Source organism: Mandrillus leucophaeus, unplaced genomic scaffold (genome assembly GCF_000951045.1).
Source record: "Mandrillus leucophaeus isolate KB7577 unplaced genomic scaffold, Mleu.le_1.0 Scaffold162, whole genome shotgun sequence".
Classification (NCBI taxonomy): domain Eukaryota; kingdom Metazoa; phylum Chordata; class Mammalia; order Primates; family Cercopithecidae; genus Mandrillus; species Mandrillus leucophaeus.
This window is the reverse complement of record NW_012101610.1, coordinates 713,661-731,012: the sequence shown is the minus strand read 5'-3', so window position 1 is coordinate 731,012 and position 17,352 is coordinate 713,661. Positions and strand designations below refer to the sequence as shown.

Below are 17,352 nucleotides of genomic sequence, written 5' to 3'. Positions count from 1 at the left end.
ATCAAGTGAATCGGTCATGAAGCAAGAATGAAATTCAAATATCAGCCCTCTCAGTGAGCAGCTGAGTGACTTTGAGCAGGCAAAGGTGCCTCCCTCAAGCCTAGGTTTTTTTCTTATTTAAAATGGGCTACAAAAAAAGTGCCAGCTTCACACAAAAACAGGTATGTAAATGTACATAGCAGCTTTACTCAAAATCGTCGAAACCTGAAGACAACCCAGATGCCTTTCAACAGGTAAATGATTAAACAAAAACTGAGCTACATCCATAACATGGAATACTATTCAGCAATAAAAAGGATCAAACCATCTGTGCACACAACTTGGATGAATCTCTAGGGAATTATGCTGAGGAGAAAAAAAAAAAAAACAGTCCCATACAGTTATATACTATATGAGTCTATTTCTATAACATGCTTGAAACAACAAAATTATAAAAATGGAGAACAAATTAGTTGTTAGCAAGGGGTCAGGGATGTGGAGAGGAGAGGAAGGGGGAACGAGAGGGAGGTGGGTGTGGTTTTAAAAGAGCAACATCAGAGACCTTCCTGATGAGGTGGGGAAGGCACAGTCCTACATATGCGATAAAGCTGCATAAAACTAAATACACACACACACAAGTGAAATGGGAGAGCTGAAGGCTGGTGGATTGTATCAAGGTCAGTATTCTGCCTGAGATACTCATCTATAGTTTTGCAGGATGGTACCACTGCGGAAAACTAGTGACGAGTACCGAGCATCAATCCATATGATTTTTTGTAACTACATGCCAGTCCACATTTATCTTAAAACGAAAAGTTAACTTAAAAACATACTAGATGCATAGGCTTTCTGCGAGGATCAAATGAGATAGTATTTAGGGAAGAAAATTCACTCAGCAAATGTTTATTGACCCCTCTCATCTGTCCAGACTCTATGTGAATGCTGAGCTTATAGCAGTAAACAAGGTTCACACTATAATGGGAATGTCATTCTAGTGTAGTGTCACACAAAATGAATATATATATATGGAGAGAGAGAGAGAGATGAAGTCTCACTCTGTTGCCCAAGCTGGATTGCAGTGGTGCGATCTTGGCTTACTGCAACCTCCACCTCCCAGGTTCAAGTGATTCTCCTGCCTCAGCCTCCTGAGTAGCCGGGATTACAGGCACGCGCCACCATACCCAGCTGATTTTTGTATTTTTAGTAGAGATGGGGTTTCACTATGTTGGCCAGACTGGCTTTGAACTCCTGACCTCATGATCCACCCACCTTGGCCTCCCAGAGTTTTGGGATTACAGGCGTAAGCCACCATGCCAGGTCGAATTGATATTTTTAAACATTGTCATTGAAAGCGGTTTCATCACAACCACTCATAGAGCAGTGGCATGCATCATACACTACGTGTAATGAAAACAGACTCAGAGAGATGGCAAAACTTGCCCAGGTACCAAGTAGAAACAGAAGCAGAATTCAAACCCAGATTGGAACCCAAAGTTGTGACTCATCACCTCTAAATTCACTGCCTTCAACAAAGAAGCTCTCTTCTTTTTGCAGGGGAACCCAGAGAAGACAGCTGAAGTGGAATGTGGGGACTTCTTCAACACTGGAGACAGAGGAATGATGGATGAAGAAGGCTACATTTGTTTCCTGGGGAGGAGTGATGACATCATTAATGCCTCTGGGTAGGTGTGGCTGATGCTGGGCTGGCTGCTGTTGCTGTCACATGCCTCATGGAATCTTGCTTACCTAGACATTTTTTCTTGCATTGGTGATGGGACCCTCAGCCTAAATCTGAATAGAGCCGTGTCTATGGTGCCCTGATTGCAAAATGAAGTTCAAGAGGGTCTGGACGAGGAGCCATAATAAGACACTGTGCAATTTAAAGTGGGGTATGGGGAATGGAATTGAGAAGGGAGACTATCTTGGTCTTCTAGGTTCAGGGAGCCTATTTCATGTTTATGCCTCTCTAGTGCAGCACCAAATGTCACAGGGCAAACATAGTAATAATAATAGCTAACCTTTAGTTATTGTTCATTATTATTATGAATATATTTGCTATTAATCTATGAGCATAATAATCTATTAGGAATAGATTAATAAATCTATTATTATAAAATTATTTATTAGTATAAATATATTATTCATTGTAACTATTTAGCTAACCTAGAGTACTTACTATGTGAAAACACTGTCCTTAATGCTTTATATAACCCACCTCACAACTCTGGATGGGAGATGTGATTATTATCCCTGTTTTACTAACGAGGAAAGTGGGTCACTGACCAGCGAGAAAATTTGCCTAAAGACTCAAAGACAGCACAGGATGCAATCCAGATTTGAACTGAGGTAGTCTGGCTCTGAGCCCCTGTCCCTAACCCCTACATGATTTTTTAAAAGGCACATTACACTACAGCAACAATTTTTCTTGGATATTTTAGAGAAATTGATGGGATTTTTTTTTTCTTTTCTTTTTTTGAGACAGAGTCTCGCACTGTCACCCAGGCTGGAGTGCAGTGGCCTGATCTTGGCTCACTGCAACCTCTGCCTCCTGGCTTCAAGCAAGCATGTCCAGCTAATCTTTATACTTTTAGTAGAGATGGGGTTTCACCATCTTGGCCAGGCTGGTCTCGAACTCCTGACCTCAAGTGATCCTCCTGTTTCAGCCTCCCACAGTGGTAAAATTACAGGTGTGAGCCACCACGCCCAGCCTGGATGGGATTTTTTTTTTTTTTAATTTCTAAAACATGATGTAATGGAAATTTACACAGGGAGTAGATTTTAAATGCTCTTACCACAAAAGAAAAAAAGAAGGCAATTGTGTGAGATGATGGATATGCTAGTGTGCTTGAGTGTTTTAATCACGTTACTGTGTATATGTACATCAAAACATCATGTTGTAAGCCTTAAATATATGTAATAAAAGATGAAAATCCTGCTGATGCAATGGGAAATAGTATGCAGAATTTGCATGAATGTTTAAGACCAAGTTTGAGGCTTCCAAGAGATTTCGTGTTAGGGGAAGTTGCTTGGGCCAAGCCCAGAGGAGACAAAACATTCTCCCTCCTCCATCAATACAGGCAGTGAGGCAAGAAGCCGGGAGCACCAGAGTCTTGTATTTCTCAGCCTATAATGTCCAGCTCTTTACACTTTGGGCCCATGACACAGACAAGTCAGGCGTCTCTGGCTTCCTATGACCTCCACCCTCTGTGCCAAAGGAAGCTGGAGATCTGGGGACTTGGTTCACCCCAGCCCCGGCATCTGCCTCAGAACCCTTCATCCTCCAGGTATCGCATCGGGCCCGCAGAGGTTGAGAACGCTTTGATGGAGCACCCAGCGGTGGCAGAGTCAGCCGTGGTGAGCAGCCCAGACCCGATTCGAGGAGAGGTGAGGAGAACACAGAGATCATCGTGTCTGCGCGTGGGCACTAGGAAAGCAGGTGCAGGGGAAACATCCAGGCTTTACCTGTGCAGCCTTGGTGGAAGGGCGTAGTGTGCATGTGCACTTACGTGGTATGGTCACCAGGGGACACTGTGGACTCTCTGTGGCTCTGAATAAAAGGATGCTAGATACTATTTAATGAGCTCTTATATATACCAAATCACTTAACTCTCACACAATGTAGTAATCTAAGAACACTTATGCTTTTTATAGATGAGGAAAGAGAAGCAGAAGGAGGTTAAGTAACCTGTCCACATCATGCAGCTAGTAAGGGGTGGAGGCAGAATGGCATCTCAGCAATGTGGCTCCAGAACATACATGCATTTGTATATTGAAAAGTATTATTAGGCCAGGCACGGTGGCTCATGCCTGTAATCCCAACATTTTGGGAGGCCGAGGCGGACCGATCACCTGAGGTCAGAAGTTCAAGACTGGGCTGGCCAACATGGTGAAACTCCGTCTCTACTAAAAATACCAAAAACTTAGGCAGGCGTGGTGGGGGCGGGTGGGTGGAACCGGGGGTAGGCACCTGTAGTCCCAGCTACTTGGGAGACTGGGGCAGGATAATCGCTTGAACCTGGGAGGCCAAGGTTGCAGTGAGCCAAGATCGCACCATTGCACTCCAGTCTGGGTGACAAGAATGAAACTCCATCTCCAAAAAAGAAAAAAAAGTCTTTATTGATCACCTTCTACATGTGAGGCCTTGTGCAATAAAATATGGATAACACTGCTAATATAAAAATAATAAATTGCCAGTAATTATGAAATGCCCATTGGGTTTCTGGCACTAAATTATATATATAATAATAGTAAAAATGATGATGAAAATATTGATGACAGGAGTAATAAATGTAAACTAGCTGGATGTTTTATATGTATTATCTCCTGGAAGCTTTAAAGAAACCAAATGAAGAATGGAGCCTTTATTGTCCCCATTTCACAGAAAAGGAAACTGAGGTTAAGGAGAGGTCAAATAACTTATCAAGGCATGGAGTGGGAATTGGAAGTACAGGGATTTACACCTGGTCCTCTCCTTTTCCAAAACCACTGTAGGGTTCAGTGTCACCTTGTTTTACCACTCATTCAATAAACATTGACTTTTCAAGCTATGGAGTAGGTTGGCACTCACTGTGAGCCCATGCCTTCGTTCTGCAGGTGGTGAAGGCCTTTATTGTCCTGACCCCACAGTTCCTGTCTCATGACAAGGATCAGTTGACCAAGGAACTGCAGGATCATGTCAAGTCAGTGACAGCCCCATACAAGTACCCAAGGAAGGTGAGTGAGGGCAGATGGAAGGGATCTGGTGCCCCTGAAGAGTTCCCTCCTAGGACGGGCTAGGTATCACTGTAGGTAACAAACAGCCCCAAACAATGAAGGTTTACAACACTGAAGGCTCTTTTTCTGCTCATGCCTCATGTCCTCCATGGCTCTCCTGGGACCTGTCCTCCACATCCCCTCATTCTGCCACCAGAATAAAGGAGCAGCCTCCATATGGGACCTGCCAGCTGCTCTAAGAGATGAAGGAGAGGGTGGTCAGTCTTGATGGCTCCCAACTCTTTTGCCTCAAGGTTATATGCTTCACTTCCACTCACATCTCCTGGGTCAAAGCAAATCCCATGGCCACGTCCACCTTCTAGGGGTCAGGGGAGAACCTGAAATACTTGGGGACTCCATTAAGGCCACCACATGGTGTCAGCCTGCATGGGAGACTGCGGAGGGACAGAGGAGGAGAGTGGAGAATTGGTAGGAAATGGCAGCAGGACTGAGTCACTGTGGATTTGCTTTATCCTCAACCAGGTGGAGTTTGTCCCAGATTTGCCAAAAACCATCACTGGCAAGATTAAACGGAAAGAACTTCAGAAAAAGGAGATGGGTCAGATGTAATCGGCAGTGAACTCACAACCCACTGTGCACCTAAGGCAAATCCCTGGCCACTCTAGTCTCCCCACTATGGTGAAGACGAGGGTGGGGCATTGAGAATGTTGATTTGGGAAAGTATCAGGAGTGCCACAATTCCAATGTTTTTGTTCTTTTAAGTTAAATTCAGTTACTCTGCTTCCTCCAAGTTCTCTCTATCTTTAGAATTTCCCAGGTGAGCACTCAGATTGCAAGTAATAAAATACTGATATCAACAATACTCTGTGTTGAGCATTTATTCTGGGAATTAACTTATGTTAAATGCCCTCCCTCTGTAATTCTCCCTAATCTCCAACCTGAGATATCTTGGGACCAGATTCTCCCTCCTGGCACCAGCATCTCAAGGTAGCCCTAAGCACCCTTCAATAGCCAGGACACACAGGTCCAGGAGGGATGCCCATGTGGCTCCAGGCACCTGCCCGTGGCCTGGGTGAGGCCCCAGCAAGGCCGGGGCAGGACGCATGTCCAGGGTGGTCAGCGTTGGCTTGGGGACTACACTTGCCTGCCAGACCACCTCTGCCGCCCCACCCAATGGGCTTCCACCCAATGGTCTTCCACCCAATGGGCTTCCACCCAGTGGTCTTCTGCCTTTATGTCCCCCAATAATGCCCATGTGCACATGCATCCCAACCTAAACCTGGCATGTGTGAGTGAGAGCCCCAACCTCTAGGGACCCAGGACTCCTGTAGCCCTGCCATAGGCCTAGGAGCCCTGCCTCTAGCTTTCCCCAGTAGGAACCTACATATCAGCCCTTCCCAGTGACCCAGGAGCTCTGTCCCCCAGCCCTTCCCAGAGGACCCCACTCATTCACCCTCCCAGGACCCAGGGTCCCTCCAACCCAGAATCCCTTGACCACAGACAATTTTCCTTCTTTGAATATTACCCTCTCCAGGCATCTAGAGCCCTCCTCACATCCCTGGCCTGGAATGCTGTAACCTGACCCTTTTATCCATCCCTCCTTGGGGCCTAAGAGGGGACTACCAGGGGGTCACCAGAAACTTGGAAGAGCAGGGACAGAAAGGGCCCAACCCGGGAATGAGAGGAGCACATATCGTCCCCTTCTCACCCACAGAGGGCCCTCTGTGACTGCCAATTTCTTAGGTGCGCAAACCCAGGAGCTCACAGGGAAATAAACAGACACCACAACCACAGAGACACTAAGGCACAGAACCGCTCCAGCTTCACTTGAGCACAAAGGGGTATGGCCCACAGACAGGCTTACACACACACACACACACACACACACACACACACACACGAGATCACAGATACACAAGGCCATGAGACACAGCCCCACAGGGCAGATCCCACACACAATGGACACTCGTGCATACACACACACACAGTCACAGACCTACAGGCAGAGAAACAGACACAGAACACAGACATTAAGAGAAACATAAACACACAAATACAAACACAATCAGGGACATCCAAAGGAGAGGCGAATTCACACACACACACTACACACATACACACACACACACCAAACAACACACATACACACAGATACAGAACACAGACATACAGAGACACTGTCGCAGCGGCACACATGCCCAGAGACACATTACACAGTCACAAACACACAGATTTGCACAACCAACACACACTTATTCAGGAAGACACACAAATATATACAAAGATAGAGAAAAACAGAGCTGTCCAGAGACAGCTACACAGTGACATACTCACAGATACTCAGACACACAGGTGCATACGTACAGATTTACACATCCAGACATGCACACACTCCCAGACCCCAGCCCACAGGACAACCACATGGTGATGGCACTCCACAGGGCACTCCTAAGGCAGTGGAGAGAATAGGCCCAGACATGACCTGGCCCTCCCAAGCTCTCTTGGAAGGGCGTATGTTCCAGGTTCCAAACCCAAGGCTGGGTGTGTGCCCCTTTCCAGGCCTTCAGAAGGGCTGTTCCTGAACCCCAAAATGCCAGAGAGACCAGGGTTGGGTGACTGTAGGGACAGGGGCACAAGATTGAGCCTGGGACCCTGTGTGGGTATGTTTACACAGGGCGATGTTGCATGGCACTTAGCAGATCTAGAAGTCAAGAGAGAAAGAGAGTTGTGCCCCCTAGGACCCTACCGTGGGCCAGAGTGGGCTGGCACCCAGGAATCAGAAAGAATGCGAAGTTTCCAGAGAGGACCTGTCCTTGGGTTGGGGATGGGGGGATCAGGTCGGGGAGGGGACCTTGGAAGAACACGGGCTTCTTGTGGATTGCCCGCTGTGAGGCCCCAAGTACTGGGCCAAGGATTTGTGAAGAGGGAGTATAAAGCCTCAGGGTATGCTAAGGCAGCTTCCAGACAGGAGAAGGTTTAGCAGAAACCACAGTTCTGCTCCTGAGCCTCCCGCTACCCTGCCCCACATGTCCTGCTGCTTCACTGATAGCTGATGGCCTTTCTCTATGACCTGTAGCTGAATCTCCCATCAGCGCTTGAGGACTTAGTTTAAACCAGATCCTTTCCCACAGCCCCTTATCCTCCTCCTCCTCCAGGTGCCCAACAGCCATCCCTTCCCTTCCCTCCTTTTCCCTGCCCTCCCCATCCTCCTCCACTGAGATCCCACTCCCATCCCTATCCCCTTCGTTCCTCCAGTCCTAAGCCACTCCCACCTCTGTCCTGGCCACTTCAGGGTGCCCTGAGAGGACCAGGACTTACCTGTGTGGTGGCTGCTGTTTTGGCTCCTCTTGCAGGGGTTTTCTAGCCATCCATTCACCCTTGAAAGTAGATGTTTGGACCCACGGGGTTTCTTCCTTTTCGTTGGGTTGTGTCAGGCGGCGTAAAACTACACAGCCTGTAATCCCAGCACTTTGTGGGGGCCGAGGTGGGCAGATTGCTTGTGTCCAGGAGTTCAAGACCAGCCTGAGCATCATAGCAAAACCTCATCTCTACAAAAGATTCAAAAAAAAAAATTAGTCTAGCCTGGTAGGGCGAGCCTGTAGTCCCAGGCTCAGGTGGGCAGATCGCTTGGACCCAGGAGGTGGAGGCTGCAGTGAGCCAAGATTGCGCCACTTCAGCCTGGGTGACAGGGTGAGACCTTGTCTCAAACAAAACAAAAACGTGAAATGTCATTTGAGTTTTGTATCATCTGCTTTGATGATTTTTTAGAAACTTCTGAGTCATCCATGTGTTCTCCTCTTGGGAGCTGCCTCCAGGGAGTCTGTGTCCAATCAGAGTGAAGGGAGCCTGAGAAGCCAATCAGATGGGAGAGGAAAGGGTTGCACCCTGCTGGGATGTTTGCAATGTGGGAGTCATGAGGAGTGACATGGCCAGGATGTGAATGAGAACTCTATTGTCTTTTGTTTTGTAAAATGCGTCTTGTGTAGATCATTGATTTACCCAAAGCAGAAAGAGTCTTAAAGTCCTATAATTGTCCAAATAAAAAGAAATGACAGGTTTTTACTTTGAAAGTTTCCACCCTCACATTATAAGCCTCACCACTACCCTCAGGAGAGGGCACCTTATAGAGATGAGAGTATTTGTTCTGACCAGCATCCACCAGATTCCTAGAGAAGGATCTGGAAAACTCTAGTGATGGGAAGCAACCACTGCATCGAGGCAGAATCACCTCACATGAGTACCTCCAATCGAAGAAGAATTTGTTGTTTCTTTTGAGGTTATGAAGGAGGAAATGTCTTGATAATCTTTGTTGGAATTTTTTTCCCTTTACCTGGCCGCATTTTCATAGATCAGTTAAACTCTTTCCCTACTTCACCTCTGAAGACTTGGATAAGTTTTCCTCATTGCATTTTCCACCTTCACCCTTGCTCATGGCCGTCGACTGTCAGAACCTAAGCTTTCCTGGCCCCTTTGGACCTCATCTAGGTAGAAGCCCATGACTGATAAGCTGCATCCAGATAGTTGTCAGATGTGACAAGACTGCCCAAGATGGGGGAGGCTTTTCTGGTTAATGACAAGATGGCCTTTGTCCTTCTCATGCATTTGATCCACATCTTTAACCATTGTGTCCAGAGCTCCTCGTCCCTTTCAGACAGAGGCTACTCAGAAAGAGTGTGTCCCTCCCAGGAGCCCAGGCTGTACTCACTTCCACTGTGAGGATGAAGACGAAGGTGCTACCGAGCTCAGATGCTGTTTTTTAGAGAGGTTTTGTTTGCACAAAACTTTGTCTTGGTATGTGGATTGGTCTGAATTACATTTTGAATGTATTTTCTCCCCCAATACTTGTAAATCCCTAGTGTTTGTAAAATAATATATGTGCCTTTTGTGGTGGTGGTCACACATTCCCGAAAGTTTTTATTGCTTTCCATATGGATTTCCAAGGTTGCTACTGATTGCTTTAGGCACAATGCTCTAACATATGAAAGTGAACTGTTGTTATTGGTTACTTGGTATTGTGCTTTTAACTAACTTCAGTTCTCACAGTTTTAGTCATAATTAAGAACATATGTTATGCAAATCTTTATGGACTTTGAAAATCTGACACAAAGTGCCCTGTTTCAACAGCAAAGTGAACACTGATTTTCAAAAGTTAATGTTTTTACAAACTTGGGCTAAACAATCTGTGATTATTTTGTTGGAATATAACCCAGGTATTATTAATATAACAGCTGTCTACTCTCAGTTTTATGTATATATAAACATATCTTTATGTAATATTTTCATCTATAACTTTAAGACTTTTTTCCTATATTTTTCTTATTCTTTCATACAGTGTGGGCATATTTTTGGATATATTACAAATAATGTGATACAAATTTCTAAATATTTAAAAGAAGACCTTGACTTCTTGACCATTGTAACTTTGTATTTTCTTACCTCCATTTTAAATTGAGTTAAAAATTTCTAGGTAAAGTTCTGTAACTATTTTTAAAAATATTTGCAATGTTTTTGTCAGATAAATGGAGACTCTTTCCAAGGGAGAGGATTGAGTTTGTGTCTCATATTTCCTTCCTACAGTTTAAGCATTCTAAAGTCCCATATAGTAAATAGCATCTTTTTAAAGAATACAATTTGATTACTTTTACATATGGATACAGCAATTAAAGCATCACCACATTCCAGATTCAACACATTCCTTCCTCTTCAAAGTTTTCTCCTCTCCTTTTTAATATGCCTGTCCTTCTCCCTCCATCCTACTATCCTCCCTGTGAACTGCCATTTCACATCATGGAGTCATACAGGACAGGCATTCTTGTTCCAGATTCTATAAAGTCAGCAGAATCATTTTCACATTGACCCATACTGTTTTAAATATTAATACTTTGTTCTTTTTTATTGCTGAGTAAAATGCCTTTGTATGGACATATGACAGTGTGTCAATCCTCTCGCTTGGAAAGAGATACGAGACTTGTTTTTCCCATTTGGTCTTTGTCCTGAAAACAAAAACCCAGAAAGCAGCACCTTTGCAAGATTTCCCTGTGTATCCTTGCATTTTTGCAACTCCATGATCAATTGACAGGGAAAAGATCCAACTGATAGAGTGTCTCAAATTGTTCAAACATATAGAACATGAATAATAATTATTTTCAAACTCTTGTTCACAGGAAAACTCACTGACATGAGACAAGTGACTTTTGGCAATTACTGTCAACACTTTACTATAAAAATGCTCATACATACAGCTTTGATTTGTTAATATTTTAATGAACATGACTTAACACATATCTACCCATCTTTCCATTCCTCTACCCATCCCTCAGCCCATCTTATTTTAGATGTATTTTCAACTGGATTGGAGGCATCAACATACTTCCTGCTGAATAGTTTAGCAAGACTAACATTAACTATAATTCAATATTTCTTTATAAAATTTTCTTCTAAAGAAGAGTGACATAGAAGAAAACACGCAAATCTTAAGTGTAAGTTTACTAACTTTGAAAAGTACATACACCAGCATAACCCACCCCCTTTTCAAGATCTACACTATTATGTCACCGCAGAAAGTGAACTCTCCCTCTTCCTAGACAATCCCTTTCTCATGGCAGGTTAATTTTGCTTATGCTGGAATTTCGCATATATAGATGCATGCCATGCCATAGGTATTCTTTTGTGTCTGCCTTATTCTGCTCAACACAATGTTTCTGAAATCATTCCCATTGTTGTACAGATCTCTAATTCAATCCTTTCCATTTTGGACCCAGCATATTCTGAGTTCAACTGGTTGAATGGCTATCTCCGTTTAATTCACCATCTTGAAACATTTAAAATTAAGATGTTTTCCAAGAATATACAGTTAAATCCGAGGAATCAATGTAGGAATGTTATCAGAAGGTGTTGGAACGTACTCAGGTGAAGTCTTTGTCTTAATTGATGTAAGAGTCTAATGGAATTAATATCAAGAATCTTAGAGAAATCCCCCAGTATTCATGCCATTTTTATGATCTCTACCTTGGTTATTTTTAAGCACTAAAATTTGATACTTATTTCTGAGTGAAATCATCTCTTTATTGTATTTTCTTACTTACGCTGATCTTTAAATGGCAAAGATTCATGTAATGTAAGAAAGAAGTGTGAGTCAGAGGGATTCTTGTATCATACAATACATGACAAATAAATACAATGTCATATTCAATTTAAAAAATAAGTAAATATAAGTAAATGAGTAAATGTAAGTAAATAACTTTAAAGAAAAGATAATTACTTTACACCTAGCTTGTCTAACCCACAGGTGACAGGCCACATGTGGCCCAGGACCAGCTTTGAATGCAACCCAAAACAAATGTGTAAACTTTCTTAAAACATTATGAGTTTTTGTGTGTGTTTTTTTAGCTCATCAGCTATTGATAGTGTTAGTATATTTTATGTGTGGCCTAAGTTGAAGAAAATTCTCCTTCTTCTAATATAGCCCAAGGAAGCCAAAAGATTGGACATCCCTGCTTTAGACCAAGAAAAAAGACACACTACATTCCCAAAGCCTAAGAAGACTACCAGCCATGCAAGAAGCATGAGACTGGGAACTTCCAATCTTTCTTGAAACAGTGGAATCCCCTGGTGATATCTGAGGGTCTGCTTACTTCTTGGAGGAGGCTGAAGGTTTCTAAGGATAATTATTTGTGACTGAAATATTGTAAATGTCATTGGCCCTCCTCATTATTTCAACTGTTATTATTCCAAGTCATCAGTTTTCTGCCTGACCATTTTCATCCTGGGCCTGACTTTTTTTTTTTTAATTCCTTAGATGCTTATCATTGTTTTTGTGTTCCTGGGAATCATTGCATTTGCCATTTTCTTCTGGAATACTAGCCTTGATATGAGTATGCTGACTTCCTGTCATAAGAATTATAAAAATAGCTACCATTTACATTATGACAATTAAATAGGTTTGTGTTTGTTTAGTAGGATGTCAACAGAGCTTTTGGTCAAAAGTAAGTTTTTTTGTTTTTTTTGTTTGTTTGTTTTTGTTTTTTACCTTTGTGCTCTTTATCCATGAGGGCAAAGATCATGTAAAACAATTTTGAGCATATAGTAGTTGCTTAATTAATAGGCATTGGATGAGTTATTAATTTGGGATAATAGTTCTTTCCCCTCAAATCTGATTGTTTGTTATTATGTTAATTCTGAGTCCAAAAACACAAATATTTTAAGTATTGATTTCTTGGATTTTTTAATGTGCTATTGTGCTTATTTTAAAGGCTAGTAAAACTGATCTTCTAAACAATTGCTATTCACCTAGTAAATGTTCCTTCAATGGTAATGGAAGCCATGTGCAGACAAGACACCCTGCAGCCCTTCAATAAGAGCTGGCAGGCTGACTGGATGAGAGGCTGGCTAAGGGGGCAGCTAGGAGGCTGATCGCGAGGAAGTCTGAGAGGCTGGCACTCAGACCTCTCTGAGAGACTGGCTGAGAGGCTGTCTGGCTTAAGAGCCAGACAAGAGGCTGGCTGAGAGGTGGTATGAGAGCCTGACTGCCTCAGAGTTTGACTGGTTGAGAGGCTGGCTTAGAGGCAGGCTGAGAGGGTGACTGGCTGAGAGGCTTATGGACAGGTTGGCTGGAAGGCTGGCTGGCTGAGAGGCCAGTTAAGGGGGTCTTGGAAGCTGGCCAAGAAGCCAGCTGCCTGGATAGCCAAGAGGACACTTGAGAGGCTGGCCGAGAGGCTGACTTGGAGGCTGTTTGAGAGGCTTGTTGCCTGAGAGGCTGGCTCAGAAGCTGCCTGGTTGAGAGGCTGGCTTAGAGGCTTGCTAAGAGGCTAGCTGGCTTAGAGCTTTGCTCAGATGCTGGCTGGCAGGTTGACTGGCTGAGAGGCCACCCAAGGGTGTGGCTGGGAGGCTTGTTGAGAGGCCAACTGGGAGGCCAGTGGAGAAGCCAGCGGGAAGCCTGGCTGAGAGGTCAGCCGGGAGACTCCCTGAAAGGCTAGCAGTCTTGCTGACTGAGAAGCTGGCTGATAGGCTGGTCCAGAGGGTGGCTGCATCAGAGGCTTCCAAAGAGGCAGGCTGGGAGGACGGCCTAGAGGGCTGTATAGGAGGCTGTGTGACAGGCTGGCTGGCTGAATGGGCTAGCGACTGGTTGAGAGAATGGCTGACTGAGAATCTGCCTGGATGAGAGAGGCTGGCTGCCTGAGAGGCTTGTTCAGAAGCTGCCTGGCTGAGAGGCTGACTTAGAGATTGACTGAGAGGCTGGCTGGGAAGCTGTTTGAGAGGCTGGGTGAGAAGATGACTGTTTCAAAGGCTGTCTGACTGACTGGCTGAGTTAGAGGCTTACTGAGAGGCTGGCTGGCTGAGAGGCTGGCTGCCCAAAAGGTCAGTTGAGAGGCTACCTGAGAGGCTTGCTTACTGAGAGGCTGGCTGGCAGGCTGGCTGGCTGAGAGGCTGGCAAAAAGGGCAGCTGTGATTCTGGCCAAGAGGATGGCAGTCCGGCTGGCCGAGAGGTTCACTGGAAGGCTAAATGAAAGACTGGCTGCATGGCCAAACAGCTGGCTGGGAGGCAGGCAGAGTGGCAGGCTGAGTGGATGGCTTGCTGAGAGCCTGGCTGTGAGGTTGCCAGGCTGAGAGGCTTGCTGAGAGTGTGGCTGGCTTAGAACCTGGGAGAAAGTCTGGATGGGAGGGTGGTTGGCTGGGGAACTGGCCAAGGGGCCACCTGGGAGGCTGGCCAACCAGAGGCTGACTGAGAAGGTGGCAGAGAGCTGCCTGAAAGGCTTGCTTGCTGAGAGTCTGGCTGACTAGCTGTGTTAAAGCCTGGCCGTGTGGCTTGCTGGGAGTCTGGTAGAGGCGCTGGTTGTGAGGCTGCATGACAGGTCTTCTAGCTGATAGGCTGGCAGGCTGGCAGTCTGGCCAAGAGACTTGCTGGGTGGCTGGCCGAGTAGATGGCTAAGAGGCTGGTTGAGAGGCTGGCTGCCTTGCCAGTGTAGAGGTAGGCTGAAAGGCTGGTCCAGAGGAGGCTGGCTGCGAGGCTGTTTGAGAGACTGGCTGGGGAGGCCGGCAGAGAGGCCAGCTGGTTGACTGGCTGAGAAGCTGCCTGGCTTACAGTCTGGGCTAGAATCTTGTTGAGAGGCTGGCTGGCTGAGAAGCTTGCTAAGAAGTTGGCTGGTTGGTTAGTTGACTGGCCAAGAGGTCGGCCAATGCCGGGCCAGGATGCTGGCCTAGAGGACACCTGGGAGGTTGACTGACAGTCCAGCTGGGAGGCTTGCCGAGAGGCTGGTTGGAAAGTTGGGTGAGAGGCTACCTGGAAGCCTGGGTGAGAGGACAGATGGGAGGCTGGCTCTGAATCTGCATGGCTGAGGGACCGGGTTAGAGGCTTTATGAGAGGCTGGCTTGGAGGCTGTCTGAGAGGCTGGCTCTGAGACTTCCTTGCTGAAAAGCTGGCTTAGTGGCTTGCTGAGGGGCTTGCTGGCTTTTCGAGAGCCTGACTAGCAGGCTAGCTGGCTGAGGCAAGTCAAGGGGGCGACTTGAAGGATGGTTGAAGGGCCAGCTGGCTCACTGGTCAAGGGGCTCACTGGGAGGTTGGTTGAGAGGCTGGCTGATAGGCTGGTCCAGAGGATGGCTGCATGGGAGGCTGGTGAAGAGGCAGGCTGGGGGGCTGGACGTCAGGCTGTTTAGAGGTTGTTTTAGAGGCCGTCTGAGGAGTCTGGCTGAGTGCAGGCTTTGTGGTTAGCCAAGAGGATGGAGGTGAGAATGGTGACTGAGAATCTACCTGGCTGAGAGGCTGGGTTAGAGGCTTGTTGAGATACTGGCTGGCTGAGAGGATTGTTGGGAGGTTGAGAGGCTGGCTGCCTGAGAGGCTAGCTCAGAGACCACGTTGTTGAGAGGCTGGCTTAGTGGCTCGCTGAGATGCTGGTTTGCTGAGAGGCTTGCCGAAGGGTTGGTAAGCAGGCTAGCTGGCTGAGACACCGGTCAAGGGGGCATCTTGGAGGCTGGCCAAGAGGATGGCTGAGAGGATGGCTAGCAGCATTTCTGCCTGGCTGAGAGGCTGGCTTAGAGGTTTGCTGAGAGGTTGGCTGGCTGGGAGGCTTTCCGAGAGCCTGGTGGTATGTTACAGAGGATGGCTGCTTGACAGGCTGGCTCACAGGCTGCCTAGCGGAGAGGCTCACTTAAAGGCCAGCTGAGAGATGGGTTGAGAGGTTTACTTGCTTAGAAGCTAGCTGGCAGGCTGGCTGGCTGGCTGAGAGTTTGGTTGGTTGGCTATCTTAAAGGCAGGCCAAGTAGCTTGTTGTGAGGCTGGCTGGCAGGCTGTCTGGCTGAGAAGTGGTCTGTCTGACTGGGTGTCTGGCTGAGAGGCTGCCTGGCTGAGAGGCTGCCTGGTTGAGAGGCTGGCTTAGAGGCTTGCTGAGGTGCTGACTGGCAGGTTGGCTGGCTGAGATGCCAGCCAATGGTGCGGCTGGGAGGCTTGCCAAGAGGCTAGCTGACTCACTGGTATAGAGGCCACTTAGGAGGCCAGTCAAGAGGCCAGCTGAGAGACGGGCTCAGAAGCTGGCTGTCCTGCTGGCTGAGAGAGTGACTCATAGCCTGGTCCAGATGTAGCTGCAAGGGAGGCTGGGGAAGAAGCAGGCTGGGAGTCTGGCCTAGAGGCTGTCTGGGAGGCTGTTTAACAGGCTGGCTGGGGAAACCAGCTGAGAGGCTGGTTGGCTGGTTGGCTGAGAAGCAGGCTGAGAAAATGGCAGGCTGAGAATCTGCCTGGCTGAGAAGCAGGCTGAGAAAATGGCAGGCTGAGAATCTGCCTGACTGAGAGGCTGGCTGAGATGTTTGCTGAGACAATGGCTGGCTAACTGTCTTGCTGAGAGGCTGGCCATGAAGCTGTTTGGGAGGCTGGCTGAGGAGGCTGACCAAGAAGCCAGCAGGCAGGCTGGCTGAGAGGCTGGCTGTCTGGCTGTTCCAGAGACTGGTTGAGCAGAAGTCTGGCTGAGAATCTACCTGGCTGAGAGACCAGTTTAGAGGCCTGTTGAGAGGATGGCTGGCTGAGAGACTTCTAAGAATCTGTTTGAGAGGGTGGCTGCCTGAGAGGATGGCTGAGAGGCTGCCTGGCTGAGAGGCTGTCTTAGAGGCTTGCTGAGAGGTTGGCTATCAGGCTGGCTGAATGAGAGGCTGGCCAACGTGGCGCATAGAGGCTGGCCAAGAGGACATCTGGGAGGCTGGGCAAGAGGTTAAATGCATGGAAGCCTGGATGAGAGACTGGTTGGGAGGCTGTTTGACAAGCTGGCTGCCTAAAAGGCTAGCTCAAAGGCTGCCTGGTTGAGAGGTTGGCTTAGAGGCTTTGCTGAGAAACTGGCTGTATTAGAGGATTGCCTGGAGCATGGTTGGCAGGCTGGCTGGATGAGAGGCTGAGCAAAGGTTTAGCTGGAAGGCTGGTCAAGATGCAGTCTGGGTGGCTGCCTGCCTGAGAGGCTGGTTGCCTGGGAAGCTGGCTGAGAGGCTGCCTGCCTGCAAGTCTGGCTTAGAGGGTTACTGAGAGGTTGACTAGATTAGAGGCTTGCCTGGAGGCTAGCTAGTAGGTGGGCTGAATGAGAGGCTAGTTGCTTGAGAGGGCAGTTGAGAGGCTGGCCAAGAGGGACTGGCTGGTTGAGAGCCTGGCTGGTTGAGAAGCTTGCTGAGAGCCTGGCTGGTTGAGAA

At 46.9% G+C, this 17,352-nt stretch overlaps 1 protein-coding gene across 2 annotated transcripts in view; it reads left to right on the top strand.

Annotated features, from left to right (window-relative positions):
* Positions 1 to 5,550, top strand: part of ACSM1 (acyl-CoA synthetase medium-chain family member 1) — a 57,821-nt gene extending 52,271 nt beyond the window's left edge. Inside the window, exons 10-13 of one of the 2 annotated variants that reach the window (XM_011976062.1) lie at positions 1,534 to 1,661; positions 3,264 to 3,363; positions 4,573 to 4,692; positions 5,215 to 5,550. In XM_011976062.1, coding sequence (XP_011831452.1) covers positions 1,534 to 1,661; positions 3,264 to 3,363; positions 4,573 to 4,692; positions 5,215 to 5,301 — 435 coding nt within the window. In that variant the 3' untranslated portion in view covers positions 5,302 to 5,550. The remainder of the gene's footprint in view (positions 1 to 1,533; positions 1,662 to 3,263; positions 3,364 to 4,572; positions 4,693 to 5,214) is intronic. The other variant, XM_011976063.1, reaches the window with a different exon arrangement.
* Positions 5,551 to 17,352: the final 11,802 nt, after the last annotated feature.